Source organism: Quercus suber, unplaced genomic scaffold (genome assembly GCF_002906115.3).
Source record: "Quercus suber isolate HL8 unplaced genomic scaffold, Cork oak 2.0 scaffold_72, whole genome shotgun sequence".
Lineage (NCBI taxonomy): Eukaryota > Viridiplantae > Streptophyta > Magnoliopsida > Fagales > Fagaceae > Quercus > Quercus suber.
The window spans coordinates 620036-631365 of NW_027069537.1; the positions used below are offsets into that span (position 1 = coordinate 620036).

The 11330-nt window shown below is 44.0% G+C and overlaps 1 protein-coding gene across 1 annotated transcript; it reads left to right on the plus strand.

Moving 5' to 3' along the window:
- Positions 1 to 6067: 6067 nt before the first annotated feature.
- On the plus strand, positions 6068 to 9614 carry LOC112028562 (growth-regulating factor 1). Its single transcript, XM_024061260.2, has 4 exons — positions 6068 to 6703; positions 7208 to 7432; positions 7753 to 8110; positions 8526 to 9614. Exons 1-4 carry the CDS (start codon positions 6298 to 6300, stop codon positions 9343 to 9345), a joined length of 1809 nt encoding a protein of 602 aa, XP_023917028.2. The 5' UTR covers positions 6068 to 6297; the 3' UTR covers positions 9346 to 9614.
- Positions 9615 to 11330: the final 1716 nt, after the last annotated feature.

The following is an 11330-nucleotide window of genomic DNA, read 5'->3' on the forward strand; positions in this document are numbered from 1 at the left end:
ATCAACCGGGAAGACTTGCAAAAGGTGTTGAGGGCGCCGGTGTACGTAAACGAGGGCGACAACCAGGTTAGGGCCACCCACATAATTTTGGGTTATACGCCTACCCAGAAATCGTTCCCGGTTCCGAAGCACGTCATCCTCGCCAACGATCCTCGGCTCCAGAGGATTACCGTGACCGAGGACGGATTTTCGTTCCCCGAGGGGCCTCCGACCAGGAAACTGTCACATTAGCTGTCCCCTCCTCTTCCCAACTATTTGCCGAGGCTGCCAAGGGAGCTCCAGAGGGGGAAGGGGACGCGTTTGAAGTTTTCACTCATCTTGATCAGTCCGAGGATCCTTCCGGGGACTTGGGTGATCCCAATTTGAGTGAAGCAGACCTCATTGTTTCAGAAACCCCTCATCGGCCGTCAATGGGTTACAAGAGGAAACCCACCACCAAGTTGTTGGACCTGCTTGAAGGCCAGCCGAGGGAGTCCCAACAGAAAACTCCTACTCCTCCTTCGAAGGCTAAGTCGACTTCCGCTCGGCAAAAGCTTCCTCATCCTTCTCAGACGCGCTCGCCCTCTGGGTTCGTGCCTGCTGGTCCTAAGAAGAAGAAGGATAAGGGTAAAAGGATCGTGGGGGATAGGACGGCGTTCTCACAGGAGGAGGATACTGCTCTGCGGCCATCCAAGCAGCTTAAGATAGGCGGAAGGAGTCCGGATAGGCAGGTTGCCGACACCACCTCGCCCGGGGCTGACCCACCATTGAGGGATAATGCCTCTCTTAGGGATTTCAACGAGGGCGAGGGTACGCGCGTGGCAGACGCATTGGAGAGGAGCTTGCTGCTCCCATCGGATATGGCTGAGCTTGACTCATTGACGAGTGAGCAGGTCTTCCTCAGCCTTAAGAGATATGTGGGGATGGTAAGGGTTATAACCTCAATTCTTTTCCCACTCTTTTCCTTTTATGGGGCTCATTGCACATTGGTCATTTTGACAGGCCGTCCAAGCTATCTTTGCGTTGGAGGGGGCGACAAACGACCAGAAGGAGGTCCTTAAAAAGGAGCGCGACTGGCGATACCAGGCCACCAATACTCTGAAAAATTCTGAAACTGACCTCGTCAAGGCTCGACAGGCTCTGAAGGAGGTGACCAGTGAGCGGGATAATGCGCTGTCTGGTCTTAAGGGTGCCCAGACCTAGGCCACGGAGCAGACGGGGCGCCTACGCGAGGCGGAGGAACAATTGCGGATCGCGAGGGATCTGATTACTGACCTTCGGGCTGACGTGGCTAAGGCCGAGGAGAATCAGAGGGCAGCGAAGTGGGCCAGGGACCAGGCCCTGCAGGCCAAGGATGAGGCTGATCGTGGCAAGGGGATGGCCGAGCGTGCCAAGGAGGAGGCCGAAGCCGCAGCCTACGCAGAGGGGGTGGCTGCAGTAGAGGCCGACTACAAGGCTCAAGTCCCGGGAGTGTGTAGGCGATATTGCTCCCAGGTTTGGGCTGAGGCCCTCAAACAAGCTGGGGTGGAGGCTGCATCCGACCTGTGGAAGGCGGAGAACGTGTATTATCCTCCCGCTATCCGTGAGGCCGCCCCTGAGGACCCTGAGGTTGGGGAGATTACTGAAGAAGTACAGGCAGCTGAACTGGGGGAGCATTCGAGAGAGGAGGTACCCCCAGAGATAGTGGAGATCCCTTCTGATGATCCAGCCCCCACCACTGAGGAAGTAGCTGCTCACGCCGTACCCCCGCAGACTATCCCCTCAGGCCAGGGCTCGGAGGGGTCAGGGGCTGCCTTTGTCCAGCCGGAGCAAGAAGAGTAGGCTCCCCGGCGTCTCGGCTCGTCCTGCTTTCACGTTGTCATTTTATTTTGTTATACTTCTCTTCTATGTACTGTAGCTCTTGCCATGCAATTTTTACGAACTCATCGTTGTAATGCGAATTTGATTTCCCTTTGCTTGAATTGCTTATTTGTGTACACACAGCCTGCTTTTCCTTTCTTCCTTAGATCTGTATGCCTTTAGCTTGAATTGCATGTTGGTCAGTTGCGCCAGTAACGATGATAAGGAGAGGGGACGTATGCATGGACACCTCTCTCGCGTCCCAAGGGCCCTATGGGGCTTGGTCTTCTCCTAACTTAGGATGTTTTGTAGTTGGCCTCCCTGTAGGCCTGAGTCCGAGGGCCATGCGACGCCCTTGTTCTGTTCGGCGCGACGATCTGATTGAGCGGTTAGTTTCCCCATAGGCCTGAGTCCGAGGACCATGCAGTGCCTTGGTTTTGTCTAATGCTCTGATTTCTCTGTAAGTATCTAGTTTCCCCATAGGTTTGAGTCTGAGGACCATGTAATACCTTGGTTCTGTCTAGTACCCAGGTATAGAGGAGCGAGTAGTTTCCCCATAGGCCTGAGTCCGAGGACCATGCAGTGCCTTGGTTCTGTCTAACGCTTTCATTTCTCTGTAAGTATCTAGTTTTTCCATAGATTTGAGTCTGAGGACCATGCAATACCTTGGTTCTGTCTAGTACCTAGATATGGAGGAGCGAGTAGTTTCCCCATAGGCCTGAGTCCGAGGACCATGCAGTGCCTTGGTTTTGTCTAACGCTTTCATTTCTCTGTAAGTATCTAGTTTCCTCATAGGTTTGAGTCCGATAACTATGCAATACCTTGGTTCTGTCTAGTACCCAGGTATAAAGGAGCGAGTAGTTTCCCCACAGGCCTGAGTCCGAGGACTATGCAGTGCCTTGGTTCTGTCTAATGCTCTGATTTCTCTGTAAGTATCTAGTTTCCCCATAGGTTTGAGTCCGAGGACCATGCAATACCTTGGTTCTGTCTAGTGCCCAGGTATAGAGAAGCGAGTAGTTTCCCCATAGGCCTGAGTCCGAGGACCATGCAGTGCCTTGGTTCTGTCTAACACTTTCATTTCTCTGTAAGTATCTAGTTTTCCCATAGGTTTGAGTCCGAGGACCATGCAATACCTTGGTTCTGTCTAGTACCCAGGTATGGAGGAGCGAGTAATTTCCCCATAGGCCTGAGTCCGTGGACCATGCAGTGCCTTGGTTCTGTCTAACGCTTTCATTTCTCTGTAAGTATCTAGTTTCCCCATAGGTTTGAGTCCGAGGACTATGCAATACCTTGGTTCTGTCTAGTACCCGGTATAAAGGAGCGAGTAGTTTCCCCACAGGCCTGAGTCCGAGGACCATGCAGTGCCTTGGTTCTATCTAACGCTTTCATTTCTCTGTAAGTAGGGGTTTGTCTTCGGATCGCTCTGCTGGAGATGATTCTTCCTTGAGTCGGACTTTGATCTCACACGTGGTGTTAACCTCGCATCCAGCTCGAGCCCCCATTTCTTCACTTACGAAGCGTCCCTTGGCCGTTCGTGTTCCGTGCTTGACGTTTCGGTGCGCGAGACGCGCCCTCATTAATGTCCTCGTGAATTAGCACAAATCCAACGGTCTACGGTCCCCTTGGAATTTGGTGGCCACATAATTAGCACTGTTGACAACTCTCTTTTCGAATTCTGCGTGAATTAATTCTCACCAACATTTATCCCCTATATAAGGCTCTTCGGGGGGAAAGGTTTCTTCACACACCATGAACCTCCCAACACAAACAGAAAGAACACACCCCTTCAGCTCCTTTGATAACCTCGCTGGAATTGTGACTGGATTCAATAGATATGGGGCGGCTTTGGGCGGGTGTGAGGGCATCCGTGCCAAGAGCCATTATGGCCGCAGCCCCCACTGGGCTTCCGGTGCGGCAGAGTTCAGGCATAACCCCGATGGTGCCACGCATGGTGGCCCGGAGGGATGTCGTTGGAGTACCTAATGTCTCTCCTCGGAGCGCACCCCCGACGGAGGAGATGTGTGAATTCACGTCACGGTCGGTGCCCGAGTGTTGCCGTCTCTGACGGCCAACGCTCGTGAGGAGTGGAGAGAATCAAGGGAACATCACGGGGGAAGGCGTCCCGGTGCCCCTGCATCTGCTCTTCGCTTTGTTCAAGCTCTGCCGCTCCTAGAAAGGAGTTGTTGGTAGCCTTGAAACAAGCTGGCCCTCCCCCTTCCCTGCTTTTAGTGTCAAGTTCTCCCATTCTCTTGATGCCAATAAAAGCACGGGTTGACATTTCCCTCCAGCTAGTTTTAGGGAATTGTAGGGTTCACCTGGGCCTCTGATTGTAGAACTAGCTGGTAGGAATAGTTGTGAAACACGCCTGCCTGAGCCTCTGATTGTAATTTGTAATTTTTCTTTTTTATGAAATATGAAATAATATCGAGCTCTCTTTCTTTGCTGTTGAATCATCTGTCTCGAATTTTTTTTTTTTTTTTAATCACCATCAATCTTTCCTAGAATGATTACTTAGAACCGTCGCCTGTTGTGCCGGCCGGCGCACTAATCCTTCCCACAGACGGCGCCAATTGTAGGGTTGATTTTTGTAGCCTAAGCCCAAAAGAGATTGGTTATAGGCCCAACGAACCCAGAACAATAAATTTGTAGAGAGTGGGTTGAAGCTTTAGGCACTGACCGGCCCCTTAGAAGCCTGAACATCTTTTCCTTTTATTGAAGAAACACTTAGAACAATTTACAGCTAGGAGATGCTCCTCGGCCCATGGCCGAGGAGGCTTTTTTTCTCCCTTCTCTCCAAAACCCCCCCCAGCAGCCTCCTTAACATTTTGCTTGTCTCTCTTATATACTATTCTCTTCTTCTTCCTGTTGATCGTTCATTGGCCTCTCCTCTGGCCGCCTGTCCCATCAGAGGTCGTACTATGCTCAAGTGGTTCACTCTGATCGATGTAGCCCTGCCCGGGGGTTGCATCCCCATTAATGCGGCCAGAAGGGTTAGGTGAACGTATTAAGTGCTGAGGTGACAACTGGCTCTGGGTCTGTCCCCCCTCCTCTATAGTTATCCTTAGTATGCCGAGGACGAGGGGATTCTCGGCGCGGATCCAAAGAAGGGGTTGCTCCCCAAATTGGCCTTGGGTAATCATCCCTCCTCGAACTGGGCCATTTGGGCCTGGCTTGGAGTGGGCCGTGGCTGTACGATTTCCTGGCCCCACACTTTTATATCCAACATATATTTTAAATTTAAAAAGAAAAGTGCGTAATTACAAAAATTTACAAGGGATATAATTGAAATTTGAAACTTTACAGACCCTAGAATTACTAATACTTTTTTTTTTTGCCATAGAACTTACACAAATGAAATTGGATAAACTTGTGGAAGATGTTATAAATTTGGACATCAACAAAGAATTTATGGATGATAATCATGGTCATAGTCAGGATTAGTCTACTGTTTGCTCAAATTCTTTCAATATTGATACTTAGCATTTGGCGAGTTCCAAGAATATTATATTTTTGTTGAACTATGTTATTTTATTTTTGTGAAACTTTGTTATTTTGAATTTGGGTTGAAGTGTATGAACTTATTTTGGAGTGTAAAGAACTTATTTCTAGATGAATGTTATATTTTTGTTGAACTATATTATTTTGAATGTGGTTTGAAAACTTGAAGTGTATGCACTGCTTTTTGGGATGTAAAAAAAAATTATTTCTAAATGGATGTTATATTTAATATTATGCAGGTTGAAATGGGTTGTGTTACATTCATGTCAACCCAACATGACTCGTTTATTAAGCGTGTCAAATGGGTTGGGTCAAGTCAACTCGTCTTACTAACAGGTTGGGTTAGGGTTGAAGGATCATGACACGATTATTAAATGGGTTGGGTTAGGATTGAGCCATTTAATCGAATACCCCTACCTTGACACGATATGAACCTGACACGCTAATCCGAATTGACACCCTAAGTATAAATGATATCTTTTGAGTTTGAATCAACTTATTCTTAATGTTATTTTATTTAAAAAATAATTTAAATAGAAATGTTTTAAGTTTTTTTTTTTTTAAAAAAAAACTGGGCCAAACATATTTATTTTACCAAGAATGTTTTTTACCCTAAAACTTTCTAATATCCTTAAAATAAAAAATGGATAAACTTGCGAGAGTGCCTATTATAAAACTTAAAAGCACAATAATATGTTATATGTGTCTGAGAACGAGTGTTTGGTTTGGTACTATAGCTTTGTCTGCTCCTCAGTTTTAAGTTTCAACTCTCTCGCACACACGATCTCTCTCTCTCTCTCTCTCTCCAATTATTTTTTTCCTTCTCAAAGCTTACTTAAAAAACTCAGCTCAACAAAGTACAAAACCCACGCTTCATCAGATGCGCCTCTCTTCCTCTTTTTTCCATCTATTTGAAGCTTAACCTCTCTCCTCCTCTTCATGATGCTTAATAGAGTCTTGTAGAATGGTAGTATCTCCAAAATGGATTTTGGGGTAATGGGTTTGGAGGATTTGGTAGGTCCTGAAGGTAGAGGAGGTTCTTCCAAGGTCTCAGACCCTGAAACCAAGCCAAAGGGTCTTGGATCTGGGTTAGTTAAGCAACACAAATCTGGGGCTGGTGAAGATGACTGGAAGAGTTCTAAAATGGCTAAAAGTGATAGTCTTTTAGCTTACAAGACAATGTCATTGCACCAGGGCACTCCTTTATTGAGATCTAATACTTTGCCCATTTCTGATAATCGCCAACAGGAGCTTATGCTGAGCTTCTCTTCGGTCAAATCAGAGGTTCCTTTTCTAAGTAAGGATGGTGGACTAGTGGATAAAGCCACACACAACTCAGTTTTCCCTTACTACCAACGCACACCTTCTGCTTACTCTAGAAATGCAGGTAATCCTCTAACACGATCTTTGCTGTGGTTTGAGTTGAGTATGCTTCGTATTTTGGGGAATATTTGTATTTGGTTTTGTGAGATGAGGTATGGGGAAGACAGAGATTTAAGCACATTATTCTAGTACCAAAGATGGGTTCTGCTAAAAAAGTTATTAGGTGGCTTCATTTTCATGTTTGGTGCGGGTCTTTTTCATTGTTATTTGTTGAAAAATTTTAGTTTTGTGTCTTGTCAAGCATAAAAGGGTGGAGTTTTCCTTGTATTATATATTTGGTACTTCTGCTTTAAATTAGTTTTGGTATAATTTTCAACGCTCTCAGACTGATGGAAACCAAAGGGGAAAAGGGCAAGAAAGGATAGGAAATATATTATGACTAGTGGATAAGACTTTCTTGGTTTTCTCTGTTTCTTTAGTGTGTGTGTGTGTGTGTGTTTTTTTTTTTCATATTATGTGTGATTCCTGTACAAGTTATGGGCAAGTTATTTACATTGTCTTTTTTCAGCTTATGGTTCTGGAAGCTTGAATTCAAGCATGCATGGGAGCTTTGCTGGAGTTAGGGGACCATTTACTCCATCTCAGTGGATAGAGCTAGAGCATCAGGCCTTGATCTACAAGTACATCACATCAAATGTGGCTGTGCCCTCCAATTTGCTCTTCCCTCTCAAGAGATCCCTCTACCCTTATGGCTTGTCTGGCTCAGCTACTGGATCTTCGCCTTACAATTCATGTAATTTCTTATATATTCGTTACATTTTGGTACCCCATTTGTGTATGTCATCTTACTTTACTGTTATATGTTAAGTATTGACTGCTATTTCTTGTACTGTTATATATTACAGCATCAGCAGTGATCTCCAAGCTTTTAGCTAATTTTTGGTAGAAAGTTTTATCCAATATTCAAGATATGCTGTGTTTTTAAGCTACAAAGTGATACTGTCTTTGATGCAGAATTCATTTTCTTCTTTTTTTCCCCCCTTTTTTTCTGATTAGTCTTTTTCCTTAATCCCTATCATTTTATTGGTGTTTTTCATTTTGAATTTTATGCAGTGGGTTGGGGCTCTTTCCATCTAGGTTTCTCTGGCAATACCGATCCTGAGCCTGGAAGGTGTCGTCGAACGGATGGAAAGAAATGGCGGTGCTCAAGAGATGCTGTTGCCGACCAGAAGTACTGTGAAAGGCACATAAATCGGGGCCGCCATCGTTCAAGAAAGCCTGTGGAAGGCCAAACTGGCCATGCTGCCCCTGGGGCCACTAATTCGAAAGTTGTACCGGGGACTTCCTCACTGTCAACAGTGGTAATTCCCAGCAGTGGTGCATCCAACAACCTTGCTATGACACAGCACCAGTTCAAGAACTTGCAGCCTGGTGGTGCTTCCAATCCTTCTGCGGATGCCCTTGTCAGCAGGTGAAAAATAAAAATACTTTGTGAATTAGAGCTTCCTTTATCTGTTTAGTTCTTAGTTTATACCTTTTAAGTTTTGAGCTAAGAAGACATTTAATTTAAAACAGTTTGCATACTTGCACTCTTTATTTACTTGCTTCACTTTACTTTAAAGTAGACCCCATCGTTTTATCTTTACTTTGGTGAAAGTGACTAGTCCTTATGGTTGAGGCTTAGGATTCCTTTATTTTTTTATTTTTTTTTATTAATATATCCTCCGTTTCCAATATCTTTGGATAATTGAATAGAGGCCTTTATGGTAGACATTATAGAGGTTATAATGATACTTAATGGTACTTGTAAGCTGCTTCCTTTTCCTTGGCCACTTTTTTTTTTTCTTTTTTCTCAATATAGATATTTCTTTCCTTTTCTGGAACAGAGAGAATGTTTGTGCCAGAATGCAAGATCCACGGGGTCTCTCCACAATGTCCTCCACTATCAGCCTGAAATCTAATGAATCTACTTTTACCATTTTGAAACAAGGGATACCATTAGAAGAATCCTCTCAATCAGAGTTTGGGCTAGTTTCCACTGATTCCCTCCTTCATCCTTGTCATAGGGGTTCTTACCTAAATTCTAAAAGCTATGGTTCTTTCCTAGACTTCAATGACCAGGAATGCCAAGATCAACATCCACTTCGCCAATTCATTGATGAATTGCCTAAGGACCAGTCGAATCTCTCTGTCATGTCCTGGCCAGAAGAACTGAAATCAGACTGGACTCAGCTCTCAATGTCAATCCCTATGGCACCCTCAGACTTCTCATCATCCTCATCCTCACCGACACAAAACAAACTCTCACCTCTAAGGTTATCTCGTGAGTTTGAGCCAATTCAAATGAACTTGGGGATGAGCACTGACTTTAGTGAACCGACTCAGAAGCAAACTAACTGGATACCAATCTCTTGGGGTACTTCAATGGGGGGTCCTCTGGGTGAGGTCTTGACCAGCACCACAAGCACTGCAAGAGCCTGCAACAACTCATCAGCTCTTAACCTCTTGACAGAAGGGTGGGATGGCAGTCCTCAGTTGGGCTCTTCCCCCACAGGTGTCTTGCAAAAGGCGCCTTTTGGTTCACTCTCAAATAGCAGTTCAGGCAGTAGCCCAAGAGTTGAGAACAAAAGGAGCCGAGAGGGAGCTAGTCTGTTTGAGGATGTGCTTGGTTCAACTCTTGCAAGTTCCTCAATTCCATCCTTGTAATCAAGAACAGACCTGACCTGGGCTAGAAACAGATGATGAAGAACACGATGGAGATTTAGTTAGTAGGTGGAAACAAAGGAAGGAGAGCCAAGAAGTGTGGAGTAACTTGTTGTTTATCTGATTTGGATGGTTAATTTAAATGTACCAACTAGGGAGTTGGCTTATTTTAATTTCAATAGTTATTGACAACTTTGACTGTTAAAGATTTGCTGTCATAGTGCCATCTATAGTTTTTTACCAGTAAAATCAATTTATGCTGTGTTTGTGTATGCCTGATGCCTCAGATTTTATTAGCTATTTGACTTTCCTCTGCTACAACAATTTGATCACTCAGACAGGCACAAGTTACGTTACCACACAGGATATGAAATATGGATATTTGGGATTGGGAAGCCTGTGCTGAAACTGTGAAACAATAAGAAACAAGCTATAAAAACTGTTTGTACAGGCTAGCCTCCAAAAATGGTAGGGAAAAGATAGAGCAATAATGGGTGGCGAAACTTCCATTATCAAATAACATAACATATATACATGGCTTCCAATCCAAAATACATATATAGATACCGATAATTGAGACATTGACCCTCTGAATTGGGCCATCCTGTGATAAGACAGACCCCAGTGCAAGCATCTTGAGTTGGGAGATTGCTCAAAACAGTATTGGAATCATAAAAATCAGAATAATGAATTAGGTAGGAGTACCCTGGACTCCAGACAGGGGGCACTCTTGTGGCCTGCCCATAAGGCAGAAGGAGACATTGCTCCCCGGCTCAGTTATTAGCCATGGGGCCATGGGATAAGACTAGCCAACCACTGAAAAAAGAGTGAAGACTTGCTAGATCTAAAAGTGAGAGATTTAGTTTAAGGGAAAAGTTACCTAATGCTTTAAAAACATTAGTTTGAGAAATACATTTAGGAACTTTTTATGAGAAAAAAAAAAATTTTAATAATTTTTTTATATTTTTTATGAAAGTGATATCAAAATTTTCTTAAAATTGTTTCCTAAAATTGTTTACTAACTGATCTGAAAGTGAAAGTGATATATTTAGTTTAAGAGAAAAGTTAACCAATGCTTTAAAAACATTAGTTTAAGAAATATTTTTAGAAACTTTTTATGAAAGTGATATTAAAAATTTCTTAAAATTGTTTACTAATAATATTTCTTTACATATGTTTTTCTCATTTCTTGTTGTTTGAAAATCAGAAAAATTTACTTAGACTGAAATAATTGACCTAAAAAAAACCTTCATTTGAAGTTGATATATTGATATATATGCTGTGTGATCTGTAAAATATTCTCAATTTGAAGAGAATGCATACCTAAAAACTAAAAAAAAAAAATGTCCAAAAATCTTTAAAATAAACTTCAAATATGAAAAATAACAAACTACACTAAAAACCACTAAAATGATAGAAATACCCCTTGTGGGGGGAGAAAAACCCAGCCCAACTTATTGGGCCCAAGTCCCTGAATCAGGAACACTCTTCATCCGAGGAGATGAGACCTTCAGTCGGATGCCCACGCCAATGGGGGATGCCTGGAGATGAGCACGCATACCATCCGAGGAGATGCTCATATGTCCGAGTAGCCATGCGTCCTCGGATCCGAAGAGGTTTGATCAAACACGAGTATGGGAGGTTCAACTGATCTATTTGACAAGTGTCAAGAGGGAGAGGGACCTCGGACACACATAAAGATAACGGCAACAGAGAAATATCAAGGAGGCATACTCCAACCACCACATTTAATGCACTGCACCTAACTTCCTGGCCGCATTTATGTGGATAGGACCCCTGAACAGTGCTTTCTCAGCTACCGCCACTCACATAAGGCTAAAAGTGGGGTGATGGGACATGTACTCAAGTAGGTGCCTGGATGATGAACAAATGGACGGAGGAGATGTAAGAAGGCAATGCTATATAAGGGAAGGGTACCTCTGATAGAGGGGGATCGAAAAATAGGAGAGGAAAAGGATATATGAGAT